The sequence below is a fragment of the Hemicordylus capensis genome, chromosome 2 (assembly GCF_027244095.1).
Source record: "Hemicordylus capensis ecotype Gifberg chromosome 2, rHemCap1.1.pri, whole genome shotgun sequence".
Taxonomy (NCBI): Eukaryota; Metazoa; Chordata; class Lepidosauria; order Squamata; family Cordylidae; genus Hemicordylus; species Hemicordylus capensis.
In genome coordinates, this window is record NC_069658.1 from 409,599,139 (window position 1) to 409,618,262 (window position 19,124).

A 19,124-nucleotide genomic window follows, 5' to 3' on the forward strand; every position below is an offset into this window, starting at 1 on the left:
TGCAGAAGGGCAAGGGTGTGGAATCGTGAGCATTTGTCTCCCTAGCAGATTGTTTTCTTTCCTCACAGATTGTTTTCTCCCTTTTTAAAATGTTTGATTTTATTGACATCTGAGTCTTGTGAAGGGCTCTTGTTCCAGGAAGATATTTCACCAGCCATCAGTGAGAGGGTGTGAGGACAATGAACTAAAGTTCAGGTGAGAAGGGGGTATTCATGCTTGGAATTGGGGGAAAGGTTGTGAATATTTTGGCTCTGAGGGCTCTGAGAAAATTCCTTGGAGGAATGAGGGATTTTGGAGAGCAGTCCTACTGTGTGAACTGTGGGTAAGTCAAGGCTTGCTAGTCCTGGGCAAGAAGAGTGGGGAGGCATCTGTGTTGGCCTAAGAAGTCTGAGCACTGGGGGAGGGCCAAGCCAGACAAGGAGAAGGTGAATGAGGCAATTATTTGCAATCCCTCATTCTGGGATTGTGACTGCCAAGAGAGGGAAGAAGATAGTACTAACCAACCACCACCTCCTTAGGTGTTTTGGTCAATGCTAGATCAGTCTCCAGTAAAACAGAGTGGCCCCTCATGGATTTAATCTTACATGAAGAGGATGATTTAGCATTTGTTACAGAAGCCTGGTTGAGCAAGGCGGAGTGTCTTATTTTGTCTCAGATATGTCCCCCTAGGTTCCCTGGACAGCATCATCCAAGGATAAAGGGTGGTTAGGGGCAGGAGGAGTATCTTACAGGAAATTTCTCTCACACTAGTTGTCCAACCTCTCAGACTCCCTGTATTGGGTGCCTGTGCTTAGTGATAGACTTTAGAGAGACACTGAAGGCCGTTGGTCATTGAGTACTGAATTATCCAAGCTGAGATCTCATTCTAGGGAGTGGCTCAAGACTTCAGGGCCATCATGACAATCATGGGGCTATTTCAATATATATCTGAACTGATGAATGGTTCAGATCATGCACCTGATTTGATGGCGTCCTCTCTGGATTGGGATAAAAGTGGCCTGGAGAAGATTAAAATTACTCAGTTGTCATGGGCCATCCATTCTCTACTAAGCTTCAGAATTCTTACAGTCTTGATTCCTGCAAAGGCAAGAGAATTTAATTGGATGGCCCACCCTAGCAGCTGTTGGTTTCCACAGTACTGTCAGGGATTCTTTGGTTAGAACTACTTGTGACCCTGTTACCAGCCTTGCTGACCTTTTGGGATAAGACCCCCCAGCTCTTATGGGTGACTGACATAGGCTTGTATGGTTGTGTTTACCGTATGGTAACTTGTCAATTAGTGGGAAAGCTGCACTGATCATGTGTGGTATACTGATAGATCGTGTGGGAAAGAAGAAGATCATGGTTGTGTTGCACATCGGCATCAATGGCACTGGGCAATGTGGCTATAATGAAAGCAAAATTAAGATTTTTGGGAAGGACACAGAAATGCAATCCCTTCAAGGGGGTGCTTGCAGAAACATTACTTGTTCCATGCACAGGGCCTGGCACACTGGCAGTGACAATGCATAAAAGAGGTGTCAAGGGGAAAACTGTATTTATTTGACACTGGGGCGCATTTGGGACAATTTGAGCCTATGTGAAAGACTGACTCCACTTGACCTGGAACAGAACCATGACTCAGTGGAAGAGCATCCACTTTGTATCACAAAGTAGCTTTTAAACTGACTACTGGCTTCTGGAGGAAAGCTTTCAGGAAGTGGAAACATTTGGTTCAGGATTACTTATCCTTAAAAGATGATGGTGTGACGTCTCTTGGCAAGGAACATACAGAAAGAAAGAATAGCTATTTAGAGACCAAAAGGGTCATAGAGGTAGATGTGTATAAGATTACTTTCTAAAATTCAGTTTGCTTTCCCTGAAAATCTGTCCTTCCCTTCCCTCCCTTTCTTTCTGTGAGGCAGGGTGTGTGTGTGTGTGTGGTGGGGGGTGTTCCCAGATTTTCTATATATTGAAAGAATATAAGAGAGAATATATTTCCCTCCCCACTTCTACCCTCTGGCAAAGTGGGTGCCAGTGTAATGAATTGTACTTTGCATTGAATGTGTGTAATGAGACTTGGGGAGAATATGCTCCCCCAATATTCTCCAAAATTTCTCAGGGGGAGAATAGGGGGAGGGGATTCTACCGACTGAACTATCAAGTTTTCTCCAAAATTCTCATGAGGATCTCTTTCTTCAGGACAGCAGCTGGCTTCCCAGAAATGACTCCCCTCCCCCCAGCATGACCCTCATTCAGGAGAAGAGAATGAAGAAAAAGCAATAGCAGCCAGCCACCACTGAGGGGGACAAAAAGAATTGAAATGTCTTGGATTGTTTGCTTTCTATAAAAGGGCAAGAGAATCACTCTACAAGCAGCTGACAGAATCTACCCAACTCCCCAAATCCACCCAAAAGCACCCCCTGCTTTTGCTCTGTCAATGTGTGCAATTAAGGCAGGTAGTCTTTGATAATCCATGTATTCACACATGAGAGAGATTAATAATGATGCATCCCAATAGCTTTATATTTTCTGTTCCTCATCATTTGTATGCCTGCTTACTTACATTACAATAGACAAACCTTTATTTCTCCTTTAATACATTGTGTGTTTTTTTAAATTAATTATATGTAGGAACCCTTGCCCAGATATTTATTCACATGCTATGTATCATGACTGTGTCTGTAAAGTTGTGAAGTGGAAGACAAGAGTTTTTATGTGTTTGGTATGAGAAGTATTGGGATGGTACCAGCCACTTATGCAGTCTTTTTAAAACAACAAAACAAAAGTCTCAATTCATCTCCCGCCCCTGCTGAATGTGTTCTCATGAGTACAGTCCTTAAGGTGTTCTGGAGGTCTGCTTTTTCTGTTAACCATGCCCCCAGGGAGCAATTTATGGATATGCTAGTAATAGTACGCACAGTTTTGAAGAATCCACACAGAGCTGCCTCTCGGGCTGGCTCCAGTTCTTTTTGGGATTGACTCTCTCACCCTTTCTCTACCCACCAGCCCCCCCCCCCGACACACACACACCATGCAGCGGTGGCAGGTGGGAACCTCCTTCCTGACCCGCAGCCCAGGTTAGGTTGGCCAGCTGAGTGGTTGAAAAAAAGAAAAAGTGGTTAGAGAATATTCTCATGCATGTCTAGATTGAAATCCAATGTAGCATCCAGTTAATATGCTACATCAGAAATTGTTCTGAAATGCTTAAAAAACAACCATCTCTAAGACCACCACCTCTTCTAGTTTATGATTTTTTGAGCAATGTAATCTAATCTATTTTAAAAGCTCAGTTAAAAAGGAATCTGTTACATTATAATGTAGATGAACCCCCCCCAAAACAGAACTTAACAGAGGATTGGAAAGTTACCAATATAACATCTATTTTTAAAGAGAAATCTAAGCAGGAACCAAGCAATTACAGGTCCATTCTCCTAATGGTCTGGGGTAAATTGGTGGAAAGCATTATTAAAGCTAAATTATTAAACATATTGTACAACAGGCCTTGCTGAGAAAGAGCCAGCATGCCTTGATGATTGAAACTATGCCCACAGGGTTTGGCCTAAGTACTTTCAGGAACTCAGTTATAATTGAAAATAAGGGGCAGGGGGTAAATGTCTCTGGGCCCTTGAGGCAGGGACCCATTGGCCAGACAATAGCCTGCTCTTTGCTCTTCCCTTCCACTTCCCTGACAGTAACAAGCTGCTGGCTCCTGATTGGAGTGTGGGGAATGTTTCCTATTATTTACATAGGGACAAGAGAAAGGCTATGCCATGAATGTTTTGTTTCTCACCATGTCCATATAGTTCTTCTACAGCAATGACTCAGGCAGTAAGGAGAGGAGAAGAAAGCACAAAGCAGGGGGCCCAGGGGTCCATCTTCACTTTTTGTCTGAGCACTCACATGAGCCTTGCTACACCCCTAGCTGCAATCATGTAGTTAAAAAGTACTTGTGCAGATATTTGGGCTTGGTTCAGGTGTTTAGGAATGGATTTATTTAACAGTAAAGAAGGTGTAGGGAAAGGTTAGATGAGGGGGGAAATTCCTGGTGCCCCCACACTGGAGTTTGAGTCCTCAATTGATGCGACACCTTTCTGACATGAGAAAAGAGAGTCAGGACACATGTGAATGATGGCTTATTTGTCTTGGATGAACACACAAGTCTGTGATGAGCACAGGCCTGACTGTGCTGCTGGTTTAGATGATATTGCAGATGATATAAAGCTTCTTTAAGAGTGGACTGTTCACCATTACATTATTAAAACAATATTTTGAAAGGTGCTCATTAATCTTCTGTAGCACCCAAGACAGCTACATGTGAAAAATGTCTACCGATACTTCAGAACAAGTCGGAGTGTGGCGACAAACCAGAACTCTTTTATACAAAAACTGCCTTATTAAATGGAGAACTAAGAGTAATACAGCCCAGGTGAGTTGATTAGCAGTATTCTAATGTTTATGAGTGTTTATCTGTATTTTCCAGGTTTAAAAGTAGGTCACAGGTGAATCTTATCAAAGGAATAATATGTTAAACCAGTCTAAAAGTAGATGATTTTGCACTAACAAATAACTAGAAAAATGGCTGACATCTTGGACTGGGTCTCACGATCCATGAGACCCGATTTGGGGCGGTGAGTGGGGAGGGAGCCCTGGGTGGCCAGATTGGCCGCCTACACGATTGCCAGCTCCGAGATGGAGCCGATGGGGGCCAATCAGCCCCCGTAAGCTCCAGCACGCCCTGTGCGAGTGCACAGGGCATGCTGGTGAGACCCCCGGAGCTGGGAGGCGGCTTTTAGCCTCCTCTCCGGGGGCCTCCTCGTGAGTAGGCATGGTGCGAAGCCGCACCGTGGCTACTCACGATTTTCAAAACCAGGTTTGCGGAGCACTCTCTCCACAAACCTGGTTTTGGGCCAGGGGTTCTTGAGCAGGTTATTCGCTCTAGAACCACTGGGCTCGCAGCCGAGCCCAGTGGTAGGGATGGGCCCGGACCGGTCCGGAGGCCATTGTAAAGGCCTCCGGACCAGTCCGGACCTTGGTGGTTCGGTTTGGGGGTGAGGGGTAGCTTTAAGAGCGGCGGGAGGGTTTACTTACCCCTCCCGCTGCTTTCCCGCTCTGGCGCCATAATCTTCAGAGTAATTGGGGCGGCAGGATACCTCCCTGCCACCCCTCCCCCGCTGCTGCTCTGCAAACCTCCCAAGAGCGCTTTGCACGCGCGCACATTGTGTGCGCGCTTCACTTCTCTGACGTGCGTGCACGTGCAAAGCACTCCTGGGAGGTTTGCAGAGCAGCAGCGGGGAAGGGGCAGCAGGGACGTATCCTGCCACCCCAATTACTCTGAAGATTACGGCACCAGAGCAGGAAAGCGGTGGGAGGGGTAAGTAAACCCTCCCGCTGCTCTTAAAGCTACCCCCCACCCCAGTGTCGGACCGCAGTGTGGCGGTTCCGTGCACACCCCTACCCGGTGGTTCTTATGATCTGCAAAAATCGGGCTAGGCTCTCCTAGCCCGATTTTTGCAGATCATGGGAATAGCCCCCTTGACTAATAAAGCATGTGTGCAGCAAAGGAAGCACATTTGCATTTGTTGTGTTTTAGAGTAAAGCAGCATGGGCACTCACACAGTGCAGGGTGGCGGAGGACATAAGAACAGCCCTGCTGAACAGCCCAAAGCCTATCTAGCATCCTGTTTCATACAGTGGCCCACTAGATGCCTCTGGAAAGCCCATAGGGAAGAGGCATGCCCTCTCTCCTGCAACTGGTATTTACTGGTTACTCCTCTGCAACTGGTCTGTAGAAGCATCCTGCCCCTGAGGCTGGAGGTGGCCTATAGTAACTGGACTAATAAACAGTGATAAACCTGTCTTCTATCAACTTGGCTAAGCCCTTTTTAAAGCTGTCCAAGGTGTCAGGATGCCATGTTATCTGGTTGCCTGTGAAGCCCTGTGGAGTCTGGAGAATGGCATGGCATCCCTCCTGTGGGGCTTCCATTCCCTGCAGGGGTGAGAAGAGTCCAGGCTGGTAGGGTCCCAGAGGGGTCGAGAGGGCAAGGCAGGGAGAGCTGCAGGGAACAGCTCTAGGGAGACAGCTAGGTTGGGTATGGCAGGAAACAGGAAGCAAGGTCAGGAAGGGGCTGGGGCTGGAAGCAGGCTTTAAGCCCTGTCAGCTCTGCACTGGGGCGTTTGAAGACACAGCAGCCAATGGTTAGGGGCTGCTTCTGAGTATGGGAATTGGGAGTTCCCAGCAGAGGGAACCAGCTGAATGCAGCAAACCAGGAGGAGGACTCAGGTGACAAAATAAATCCTCCCCTGGCTGTTCCTGAGGCTGACCTTTTCTGTGCCTACCCTATCATTCTGGAGTTCAAGAATGGCCAGGAGCCTTCTTCGTCCCCTGGGAGTCTGACATTTTGGGGGAAAACATTTCTGGTTCTGTTCTTGCCAATAAAACTAGAGCCAATAAGTTAAGAATTTGTTTTAAAAACCATTAATCAGTTTATCTGGAATTAAAAAAAAGACTAAGAGGTCATTCATATGACCAGGTCTACCTGAGCTAGTGCAGCCCTACTTGGGTAGACCTAGTCATGAGAACTGTCGGGATCCATCCCAGTCCTGGTGCTCCTCAGCCAAGTGTAGCCCAGGTTCTAACCCTGGTCTAAATGTGAGGTAGGGAGACACGCATGTGCCTCCTACCTCACTCCCAGTTCATGTGGGTGAGCGGGCTGCCGGCAGCCTTACTCACCATAGAGGCGCGGGAAGGAGCGACCTGGCCTCCAGGCATTCCCCCAATGCGCTGTGCATTGTGGGCTTCCTGGAGGCCAGGCATCCTTCCCCACGGCTCTCCTTCACTGCACCACTTTCCCTCCTATGTGACTAGTAATTATTATTTGGTTTTTCCAGATCATCAGGTGATTCTTGATATTATGGTAGAAAAAAGGCTGAGATAGAGCAAAACAGCATTCACTAGAATTGGCAAGACATAAGAATTATATCATTTCTCTGTTAACCAGCATGATATGTATCAGATATCAAGTAGCACTATCATAACACTGATATCTCTTTTGATACTTTATAAGACCTAGTAAGATCTGATCAAACATCTGAATAATGGATAGTATGATTCTGAGTGCATCCCTCCCCCCCATCTCTCTCTCTCTCTCTCTCTCTCTCACACACACACACACACACACACACACACACACACACACAATAAAAGTGGTGCTGAAGCCAGTTTTTCAACTATTATGTGAGTTAACACAAATCATTTTGTTTCAATATAAAAATAAAAGATATTGCAAGAGAGACACTCAACTTGGTTTTGAAAACTGATAGCAGGAAGTTACAGTAATAAGCGGAAATATCCATATACTTCAATTTCAAAAATTGAAGTTGAGAGGGGGGGGGCGAGCGCATGCTAGGGCAGTAAAAGTGGTGCTGAATCGATAGCTTTTCAACTATTCTGTGAGTTAACCCAAAGTATATAAAATTGTTTCAATATAAAAAATAAATGATGTTTTAAAATAAGAGAGAGATTTTGAAAATTGGTACCAGGAAGTTACAGTAATAAGCTGAAATATCTAAATACAATTTCAAAAATTGGAAAAATATGTTTAATGAGAAAAAGGTATGACATAATTGTTAAAGGAATGTGAAAAATAGCACTACATAGCTTGTCCTTTCATTTGTCCTTTTATTTAGACAGATGTTGCTATATGTACACATTTTGCATTTAATTACTATTCTTTGTACAATAAGACATATTGTTTTGTTCTCTGTTTTGGATTTTTCCGTTGGTTTTTCATTCTCATTTACTCCTCTTTTGTTAATTCGTTACTTGTTAGTAGAGCAAGTGGCATTTGGGGAAATCACCAATTTTCTTCTCAGGCTGCAGCCCCTCTTGCTGCATTGCATATCACTCCTAAGAGGGAATATCAGCGCTGTGTCCTCCACCCCTTGCTACACACACACACACACGGAAATGCCTCCTGCTCAAACACAGGGATCTCTGGATCCAACCTATGCATTTTTTGTGCTCATTGTAAAAATGTGTTCTAACACTATTGGTTAATAAGCATTCACATAATACAGACTCCTGTTGCAGCACTTGAGAATTCCAAGGTGCCAGGGAGCTATGGCACCTGGAAATTCAACTGTGGCAGCTAGACTAGGATATTCAGAGGGAGAGTTATTTAATCAAATATGTTTCTCTCAGTCAGACCTGTTTCTGGTCCAAGTATGTTAGTTGTAAAGGAGATAAAGAGAAACCCATTGGTCACTCGCCCCTCCACAATGTCCATCACGAAGTCTGGTAATTTTGTCAAGTGCCCATTGTCTGGCTCCTAAATATTTGGGCTGGCTCCAAGATCCAAAGTAAATTTGTCAAGGCCTGTCCTACTGATATTTATGCTTGGCAATTAGCTTTAAGGTTGCAGCTCTGCTCCAAATCGGGTGTGCTGAAGCTCATTGTCTTTATTGGGGCGACATGCAGTAATACAGCCCGAGATGGCTTTTATTTGCCATTGCCCATTTAACTTGTTCATTTCATTTGTGCAGGAAGTCTTGATTCCACTTTTCTTGTTAGGTCTGCTAATAATACTAAGCATGCTGCAGCCAAATAAAAGACACGATGAGGTGCCTGATTCTAAGCTTCATCCGATGAATCGCTCCAGTGTCTCTAATTTGAGTGTTGGCTACACACCAGCAACTAATGCGACAAGAGAAATCATGCATAAAATATCTGTGGAATACTTTAGAAAAGGTATTTGTTTGTTTAGTAAATTTCTGACCTTTTCAATGTGAGCCCTCAGCTTACATTATTGATAAAAAGCAATGCATTTACTGAACTCCTGCTTTTACAACACAAACCAGCAAAGGGTCAGTGTGTGTACCATCAGACTGCCGGCATAGTCATGCAATGAGACACGTCACAAAATCCTGCTGCTGTCCTATCCCACAACACAATTGCATCAGGAGAGGATAGAGCCTCTGAGCTGCCCCTTATTGTGCAATTTAAATATTACTTATTGCCCCTTACTGCCTCTTATTGTGCAATGTAAAGATGGCCTCTGCCACAACACCACTAGTTTGGGCATGTCTTGAGTGGAACACTCTTGTGCATTATCTAGAATAAGGAGCAGAGACTTTTTATTTATAGGATTAGACTAGAGAAGTATATAATGTTTTGCAAAGGTAAGACAGCTGTATTCATTTTCAGGACATAGTACATTTCACATCGACTAAAATGTTAACTTGGTTAACATGCAATGCTGCCAGGGATAACTTCAGGTGTTCTCATCTAGTTAACTTCTGGTGTTCTCATCTAGTTAACAAAAACTAGGCATGCTCTGGTCAATATATTTATGTGTGAATAGAAAAACGCTTGAAGCTGAGCCAACAAATAAGGAGGACAGTTAAAATACAGGATTGTGCTTCTGTTGACATCAGTGTTTAGAAGATGGTAGTTAGGAGTAACTTTGATCTTTTTGCAGGAATAACTATACGAGAATTCCTAAGTGAATCAGAAATGCAAGAGGCTAGTCTTGGTAAACCTCCAGGCTTGGTGGGTGTAGTTTTCAAGGATTCCATGTCCTACCATCTCAGATTTCCTTCTGCAAAGGTTCCAGTAATTCCAATTTACGATAAATCAAGAGGTAATAAAGAAACATTGTGTGTGTTCCCACACCAATTAGTTTTAAAAAGTAGAATGTGGAGTCTAACCTTGTTTTGTCTGATATTCTGTTTAATATGAAAGCTTGTAGAATTTTCTGACACAAATATTGGTTTGACAAAACTGTCTAATAGTAATGGCCATTTGGGAATACTTAGGAGTGTGCACAAAACTGATTTTCCTGGTTCAGTTTGAATCTGAACTGGATTCAAACAAGACTAGACCAGCTCACTACCGCACCCCCAGAACTGAGCTTCTGGCTCAGTTCAAATCTGAACCAGCTTGGGCCCGAATCGAAGCCCCTACCACAAAGTTAAAAAGGTTTTTTAAAATTACTCACAGCAGCTGCAGTAACCCCGGGGTGGTGGCGGCTCCCCTGACTCCCACTGGCCGCCCCTGAGTGTCCAGGGCCCAATTTGGGTCACTTCAGGTCTTCGGCCCATTTCGGGCCTCTGCGCATGTATGGAGGTCATTTGTTTGACCTCTGCACATGTGCAATGGCCATCTGCATGACCCAGGTCACACATATGGCCAGTGCGCATGCACGGAGGTCAAACAAATGGCCCCCACACACGTGCAAAGGTCTGAAACAGGCCACAGAAGGCCTGAACTGGGTATTAATCAGACCCAGGCTGGCCCTGAACACTTGGATGGAGGCCAGTAGGGGTTAGGGAGCCACTGCCAATCCTCTGTGGCTGCTACTGCTACTGTGAGTAAAAAAATTTAAGCCTTTTAACTCCGCGGTAGGGGCTCCAAACCAGCCCCGAGCCAGTTCAGCCAGCTTGGCTTGACCTTGGACGGTACCAGACCCAATTTGGTTTGGGTTCGAACCTTCAAGCTGAGACAGTTCAAGGGCAAGCCAGCTCACATACCCTAGCACTTTCCATTTGATAATTTTAGGTTATGCTTATAAACTATTTGTAAGCTACAAGAATATTTGTAAGTTCCTTCCAGACATTCAGCATTTCTTGCATCTTTTCCACCAATACATACAGAAACTTTTACTTTTCATGACTAATTTCAGTCCTGGGAGTAACTAGCTATGTAAAGTTTTTAAGAGGTTCTGTGAGTATTAGTCAAATGTCTGCTGCTATAAACTTGCTGATGAGTTTTCTTTGTGATTGTACTGACCATCTTTGTATGAAACTGTGTCGACTGCCTCGCAGGTAGAAGGCAATTGTTAAAGCTGTTAAAAAAAACAAAAAACTATAGAAATGTACTACTCTTGTGATTAATGTAAACTTTAGAGTAAATTTTCCATGTCAGTAGAACTGAAATAGTGGGGATGACTTTAGTCAATACTTTTTGGACTAATTTTGGCATCAGAATTTATAGTTCAGGAACTTAATGGGAACCCACATTAAGTGTGTTTTTGAGCAGCTGTTGAACAAAATATGTATACATATTTATTTATATGCCACCCTATACAAAAATGTCCCTGGGCAGTTCTCAATATAAAAACCATTAAAACATGAACATAATTAAAATTATTTAAAATACAATAAAAGCCATAAAAACCTGAAACTTTAAAACTATAAACAAAAAGCCTGACTAAACAGGTATGTTTTAAGTTCCTTCTTAAAAACGTTCAGAGAAGGGGAAACTCTAATTTTATAAGAAGCGTGTTCCAGAGGCCTGGGGCAACTCTAGAAAAGGCCCAATTTTGAGTTGCTACCAGTCGAGCTGGTGGCAACCACAACCGGACCTCCCCTGATGATCTTGAAAGGTGGTGGGATTGATGAAAAAGAAGGCACTCTCTTAAATACCTTGGACCCAAGCTGTTAAAGACTTTATAGGTAATGACCAGCACTTTGGATTTTGCCCAGAAATTTATTAGCAGCCAGTGTAGTTCTTTCAAAATGGGTGTAATATGATCTCTTCGGGCAGCCCCAAAGACCAGCATGTCTGCTGCATTGTATAACTGTAGTTTCTGAACTTCATACAAAGGCAGCCCAACATTGAGTGCATTGCAGTAGTCAAGCCTGGGTGTTACCAGCATATGCACCACTGTTTTAAGTGTGTTTATCTCCAGAAATGGATGTAGCTGGCAAATCAACCCAAGATGATAGAAAGCACTCCTGGCGACTGCCTCAACCAGAGAAATCAGGGAGAGGTTTGGGTCCAGAATTACTCCCAGACTATGTACCTGCTCTTTCCAGGAGAATGCAACCCCGTCCAGAACAGGCAGATCTAAACCACTTCCCAAGTCTTGACCTCCCACAATGAGTACCTCCATCTTGCTTTGATTCACTTTCAGTTTGTTTTCTCTCGTGCCCACTACCACCTCCAGGCAGAGATTGAGGGAAGTTAGGCCATTTCCTGATGAAGCTGACATGGAGAAATAGATTTGGGTGTCATTGGCATACTGATAACACCATGCACCAAATCTCCCGATAAACTCTCCCAGCGGTTTCATGTAGATGTTAAAAAGTATTGGAGACAGCATGGAGCCTTGTGGGACTCCATACTGGAGCTCTTGTTTTGAAAAGCAACAGTCTTCCAATGACACCATCTGGAACCTACCCAAGAGCTGGAGAGGAACCACAGCAGAGCCATGCCTCTCACTCCCAACCCTTCGGGAGTCCCAGAAGGATGCCATGGTCGATGGTACTGAAATCCACCAAGATATCCAAAAGGATCAACAGAGTCACACTCCCCCTGTCAATTCCTAATTGGAGATCATCCAACAGGCCAACTAAGACCATCTATTTATATTGATCATTTGACCTGATTTTCCTTAGAGAGTTGTTCGAACCCAGCTGCAGCATGTGAAGCTACAAAGTATTGGTATTCTGGATTCATAACTCTACAGATCTGTATTGATGCAGCAATCATACAGGTAAATGTAAATAATTTGGATGTAAGGATATTGTCCTGAAAGATGGGATAAAAATGGATCAAATAAATAGTTTAGTTGTCTTCATGATCAAATCTTAAGTTTATATGGTGATTTCCATAAGGACCTCAATGTTACTACTGTTGGCTGTTAAATTTGTATACTGCCTTTCATTAAAACAGTCTCAAGGTGGTTCACACAGAAAAATTAAAACTATAAAAATCACACAAAATATTAAGCTAGAATATAAAACATAGACCTGACTTAAAAGATTTAGCTGTAAACTGGATATATTAGCTGTTGACATAAAACATGTTTCTGAGTGGTTCTACATACTCATAGAGATGAGTCTTGTGAATATACATCCAAGGAAAGATGGATAATTAAGAGTTCTCTCTCAGCAGAGAAAGGTTAGTGACTGAACAGAAGCCTTTCTCCCCCTCGAGAGGGAAGAAAGGGAGGCAAAATATATCAAGAAGTTAAGGGGAAGGAGAGAGGAAGAGGTCAGTCAAAAGAACTAAGGAAGGACTTGGAAAGAGGAGGATAGGCACCTGAATGACTTTGGGTAGAGAAGGAAGCAAAGGTCGGGGAAAGGAATCAGCGGGAGAGCAGGAGAAGTCAGGAGAGAGACCTGAGTGAATTCAGGTAATGGAGGATGGAAGGACTAGTCACAGGAGCCATCAGAGGAGTGAGAATGAGGGTAAAGGGCATCTGAACAAGTTTGGATACAGGAGGAAGGAAAGATTGGTCCAAAGAACCAGCAAGAGAGCGGGAGAGATGAGGGAAGAGATCCAAATAATTTCAGGTAGAGCAAAAAGGAAAGGTCAGTCAGGAGACCTGAAAGAAGAGCAGGGATGCCAGAGAAAAGCACCTGAACGAGTCTGGGTAAAGAGGAACAGAGTAATTCAGTGAACTGGGAAGTGAGAGCAGAGCAAGGAGAGAAAGGGTAAAGGAGCTAGGTGGGACCAGGGTGAAATGGCTTTGTTCAAAGTGGCCCTTTGAGAGGGGGCCACTGATCGACTCTCCATTTTCAGAGTGAGCCCTGGGGCAGGGTTATGCAAATGAAGGGTAGCCCCAGCACAGCTTGGTTGGGGTACTAGCCGGAGAGCTAGAATTTGTTCTGAATAATCTTTAAATCAGTCAGTTGGCTCTGGCACGTCTACCGATTGTGGCATTGCTTCTTGGAAAAATCTCAGGTGAAATCAGGATATGACAAGCTAATCTGGATATGTCCTGTAGCCACTGTGGATTCATGAAAAAAACTTTTTGAAATCCATGGCAGTCAGTTGGATCAGGAGTATAATATACCAGGAACAGACACTACTAGACTGACATTCAAAACTGATCTTTTAACATTTCCTTCCTTTTCTTAGCTGAGGACTAATCATTCTGTTTTAGAAGACCTGGAATCAACCAAAGTTATCATGATGGGAAAGAATGCTGTTGTGGAAATAGATCCTTTTATTCGAGGACTTATTTTAATTTACCTAGTGATTGCCTTTTCACCTTTTGGCTATTATTTGATAATCCATATTATGGCAGAAAAGGAGAAGAAATTGAAAGAATTTTTAATGATCATGGGGCTTCATGACACTGCCTTTTGGTATGTGAGTATGCACCTTTGTTTTTTGAAGTTAAGTAAAAAAGAATAGATGGAATATTATCTCATTATACCACTTAGGTATGCCATGCTCTGTTGTGGCAAATATTTTGTGCTGATATCTTGGGTTCATTTAATCTGAAGCAAGGTGGTGACGTTTGTGTACCTTAACAAGTAACTAAAATAAGCATTTCATATAAGTGTAATAATTCATCGTCATTTTTAGTTACTGAAACTTAAAATGATGGTGAGCTATTTGACATGCAAAATGAAAGAAACAGTTGCTGTCAGCTGTAAAGGCCTAGCAATTTTAGGCCTATTAAAAAAACAAAACTGAAACTTACTCTGATCTCTCTACCAGCAAGCTTGTGAGTAGATTGGGCCTTTGCAGGCTGCTGGCCTGGCCTGGAAGTGATGTCAGTACATGAAGAGGCATGGTCTTCCTATAAAGCCTGAAACACTGCTGGAAGGTCACTGCCAAAATGGATTGTCCCTTTGGTAGTCCCTGCGGCAGGAAGATGGTCTCTGTCCATTCCATTTGTTTTTGTATTTTTATTGGCAAAGACTTCTTTCTTTTCCAGTTTGAGTCCATTTGCCATTCCACCCAGCACAAATTCCAGAAGTACAATGCAAAAAGAATGGTTGTTTTTGACATTATGAGTCCTGCTCAGGTACAGGTTCTAGAACCCAAAAATCTGGGGCAGGAAACTGGCAAGGGAGAATTTTGTAAGTATCCTTGAGAAAAGCATCTTCAGTACACAGCAATTCTAGAATAAGTGGCCAACATGGCATGCATAGCTGGCTCGATGATACAGGAGAGTCTATACTTGAGTTCCAGCTGAACTCAGTACACATGCTTAGGAGGACTGGGTTGTGTAAAGCCCTTTTTTCTTCAGTGAGAAAAGGATTCCTTATGACACAAATCTGTCATTGAACAATTATTGCTGGAGCATGGAGGACTGACCTTGAACACTGAGATCTGCTCTTCTTGCTAACATAGTGTCTGTTTAGACTTTTGGCTATCTGTTCCTAACACTCCCTCCCTAGTCTGCTTTTGAGAATGGGATAGGCAGGACTCTACTTCATCAGTAAGCGTGTTTATAACTGAGCTGCCTGGTCTTTGGATGCTGCCAGTGTTCTGAAAGTGTATATTCCAAGGTGCTTTGTGGTCTGTGACCAGAATTATGTTAGACTTAGGCTATCACAGTTAAACGTTGGGCTGGTTCAGATGACATACTGAACTGCAGGTCCAGTGGACCTGCAGTTATGCGCCCCTCCCCACCACTTTTCAGTTTGAGTTCAGACCTACTGCAGTCTCACAGACTGCAGTCAGCGGGACTGCAGAGAGGTGGGGGAGCTGGTTGTGTGAGCTTCCTTCTGTCCAGAAGGACAGCCTGGGCAGCCAATAGGAGATGGAGGGAGGGAGGAGCTTCACTCAACTCCAGTTTAAGGACAGCCTAATTTCAATCCCTGGATCAGATGTAATGGAGGCACTGCCAAAATGCAGTTATCAGTGGTGTAACTCACTACAAACCAAAGATAACAATCACAGTTAGGGGAGGGAAACCGCGAGTCCATTTTCCCTTTTAACTTCAGTTTCCTGGGTTCAGACATTTGGATAGTGAAACCAGAGGTGAACAAACCTCCAGTTTCATATGTCATCTGAACTGGCCCATTCTATGCACTAGTTACAATAGCAGTTATACTTGTTTTCTAAACATGGACATAGTTTTGCAGATGCTGAAATTTTAAAATACTGCCCTTTGTGCATATTATATTAGGTGGCAGTAACAGGTCAATCATCAAAATGGGCTGTGTTATATTTCCCATATGTATTTTTCCCCCTCCCCATTCCCTGATCTCTCTGCTTCCCTGGCCTCTCTTGGTGTCTTTGACTTACCTGCTGTGATATCACAAGGGAACTGGGTGGGCAAGTGTATTTAACACTCATGTTGGCTTCCATTGGCCAGAGTTCTGAGTGCTACAAACACTGTGACTTTATTTTATTTATTTAAAATATTGATATGCTGCCCTTCCAGTGCAAAGAATTCAATTCTTTGAACCCATCCGCTCAATTATAGTTACACCCATGAGTGCATCTGTTTTAAAACAGGCATAATATGGTTTCTCCAAGAAACCCCGGAGACTAATCTGACTATTACATCATTTCAACATGTGTGCTACAGTTCTGTACTTCACTGATTTTGAGAGTCAGTTAAAGGCTATCACTTTGAATAGCACTGAATAACATGTAATATATTGGCTTCAGATTATTTATTTTAATATGACTTTTGATTCACGAACGTTCATTGTGTTTTCCTTTTTCTAGGCTTTCTTGGGTCCTACTGTACACCAGTTTGATATTTGTCATGTCCCTTCTCATGTCGGTCACTGCAACATTCTCTTCACTTTTCCCCAAAAGTAACAGCTTTGTGATATTTCTTCTTTTTTTCCTGTATGGAATATCCTCTGTAAGTGTGTGTGTGTTCAATGTTGGTACACTCCTCATTGCTGTTTGCAACAAGCTTGAAAAGCAGGGGAGGGGTCATTTCAAGCCAGCCCTAGGTATTACCGTATTTTACGGACTATAAGATGCTACGGACTATACAACGCACCTTAAATTTAATCCAGTTTTTGAGAGTTTTCCTTCTCTGAGCTTTCCTTCTCTGAGCTTTCCTTCTTTCCTTCTGAGCTTTCCTTCTCTGAGCTTTCCTTCTCCCCTCGCCTCCATCTCCCCTCCAAGCCCTTCCACCGCGCCCCGCTCTGTCCTCTTGCTTTCGTTCTCTTGCGGGGTGAGCAGCAGCGAGCCCACATTGGTGACCCGCCGCCGCGGCAGCCGCTGGTTGTTGTTCATCGCAGCTGCCGGTGAGCAGCAGCCTCTCTCACTGCAGAAGCATCGGAGCAGCAACCGGAGGGAGCCTGGGGAAGGGGGCGGCAGGCGGGCTGACTAGGATGCTCCCGGCAGGCCCCAGCGAGAGAGGAAGGGAGGTGGGAAGCGAATCCTCCTCCTCCTCCCCCCCTCTCTTTCCCGACAAGCCCAACTTCCAACTTCTCCCCGGAGTACAAGACGCACCTGAATTTGGGTGGTTATTTTTCAAGGAAAATTACACTCCGTAAAATACGGTAATCTAATAATCTCTAAGAAGCACACACTATATATTACAATCTACTGCAAGATTTATTAGATTCCTTATTCTTTAAAACTGAAAACTTTTAAAGTGTTTTTTAGGTGGCCTCTAACAAAGGGTACAAAACTACCATTGACTTCAATGGATCTAAATGACGCTCTTTGTTTCTGATTTATATGAGTTTCTAAAGGCAAAACTAGATATGACAGACAGACAGCCACACATCTGTCCTGTTCAGTGAGGGGGTGGTGTGTGCGCACAAGGAGGCCCGTAGCCAGCTAGTGGCATGGTGGGTATGAGCCCCCCACCAGTTCTCTTTCCTCCCAGCTGTGGCTGCCTGATCTGGCCATTTTTTCAGTTAAGTATTAATTGGCAATACTATTAAGTATTAAGGCAATACACTTAAGTGGACCCCTGTCCTGACTCAGTGCAAGGCAGTTTTGTGTTCTCTTTTTATATCTAAATATTTATTAAGGGCAAAAGTGCACATTTGGACTCTTGAGTTTTTAAAGAGCCATATAACTCCCCCCGCCCGACTTTTGCACACACACACACCCAAATCTTGAGGCTAGCTACAGGCCTTTGCGTGTGCATGTGTGCATGCATGCAGATTCCCCCACCTTATTTCACCTTAAGCCGTTCTCCCAGCTAATCTTTTCAGTGCTGGAAGAAGTGAGCTGGTCTGGAAGAAAGCTGCAGTGAGGTAAATCAGAGGAGCGAGCCAGTTCCCCCTCCCTCCCTCATGCACTCCTCCTTATGTAAACAATCAGCTTCACGGTTTGGTGAAGTTCAACACTGGCCTGGGGACTGAGGGCCAGCAGAAGATCCATGGCAGAATCCTGAGACCAGGGCCCATATGAAAGGTGCCAGTGGCAGTGTAGCTGTCACATGCTACCACTGCCACTATTCCCATCCAGAAATGAGAATACCCAGGGGGAGGGTGTCTCTCCTCCCCTTTTCCAATGGAAAAGATAAGGGAAGTAAGAGAAGCTCCCATTGTCAAGAGGCTCTGCAGAAGTGACTTCTTCCTTCCTTCCTCCTCACTGGTGAATTGAGTGGGAGACAGCTGTGGCATCTCTTCCTCCTCTCATCCTCTGAGGGTAGAAGAAAGTGTCATTGCTGTCACTGCTGCTGACTCCTTTGTTTGCCGATGCAGTAGCAATAGCAATAGCAATAGCACTTACATTTATATACCACTCTATAGCTGGAAGCTCTCTAAGTGGTTTACAATGATTTAGCATATTGCCCCCAACATTCTGGGTACTCATTTTACCGACCTCAGAAGGATGGAAGGCTGAGTCAACCTTGAGCCCCTGGTCAGGATCGAACTTGTAACCTTCTGGTTACAGGGCGGCAGTTTTACCACTGCGCCACCAGGGGCTCTTCTCCAGGAGTAGGCAAGGGAAGGAGCTACCACCAATGATGAGTCCCCCCCCCCTTGCCAATGGTACCCCTGTGGAGGAGCAGGTGCTGGGGCCTCCTGAGAACTGGGGCCAGCCCTGTAAATAATATTTTTACACACACATCCGTTATATGTGAACAAGGCAGTTACATAGATTAAAAAATACTAGCTGGGCCGGGCACAGAGCATCTGCACCTCTAGTTCTCCCCCCTTCTTTGCCCGCCTGCCCGCCACCTGTCTGCTGGCACCACTGCTTTCCTCTCCCCCTGCTGGCAGCTCGCTCACAAACTCTTGCAAGAGCTGCCACACATGGTGACAGGTACGCCAGAGAGAGAGAGATGTCTGCTCTCTCATGTCTAGTTGAGACCTAAGTCTTCTGACTTCTAGAAGTTCATGTCTGCAAGCATAAATCAGGAAACATCTGTTTGTATCAAGGGTGGACAGCAACATGTGAGTACTGATATTACAGCTATTCTAATTCCATAAATATAATATATGTAAATTAGCAGCAGTAAAGCTCT

The 19,124-nt window shown here is 44.2% G+C and overlaps 1 protein-coding gene across 8 annotated transcripts in view; it reads left to right on the forward strand.

Moving 5' to 3' along the window:
- LOC128344093 (cholesterol transporter ABCA5-like) overlaps nucleotides 1–19,124 on the forward strand; it is a 91,037-nt gene that overhangs the window by 372 nt on the left and 71,541 nt on the right. For 4 of the 8 annotated variants that reach the window (XR_008315669.1, XM_053293585.1, XM_053293584.1 and 1 more), the window contains 7 exons: nucleotides 2,182–2,434; nucleotides 4,279–4,408; nucleotides 8,524–8,728; nucleotides 9,459–9,620; nucleotides 12,379–12,476; nucleotides 13,847–14,076; nucleotides 16,403–16,544. Coding sequence is in view for 6 of the 8 variants with exons in the window: in XM_053293585.1 (XP_053149560.1) it covers nucleotides 4,304–4,408; nucleotides 8,524–8,728; nucleotides 9,459–9,620; nucleotides 12,379–12,476; nucleotides 13,847–14,076; nucleotides 16,403–16,544 (942 nt within the window). In the remaining 2 variants the exon portion in view is untranslated. Of the gene's footprint in view, nucleotides 1–68; nucleotides 196–2,181; nucleotides 2,435–4,278; nucleotides 4,409–8,523; nucleotides 8,729–9,458; nucleotides 9,621–12,378; nucleotides 12,477–13,846; nucleotides 14,077–14,781; nucleotides 14,800–16,402; nucleotides 16,545–19,124 lie in introns of those variants that run through there. The other 4 variants (XM_053293583.1, XM_053293586.1, XM_053293587.1 and 1 more) reach the window with 4 other exon arrangements.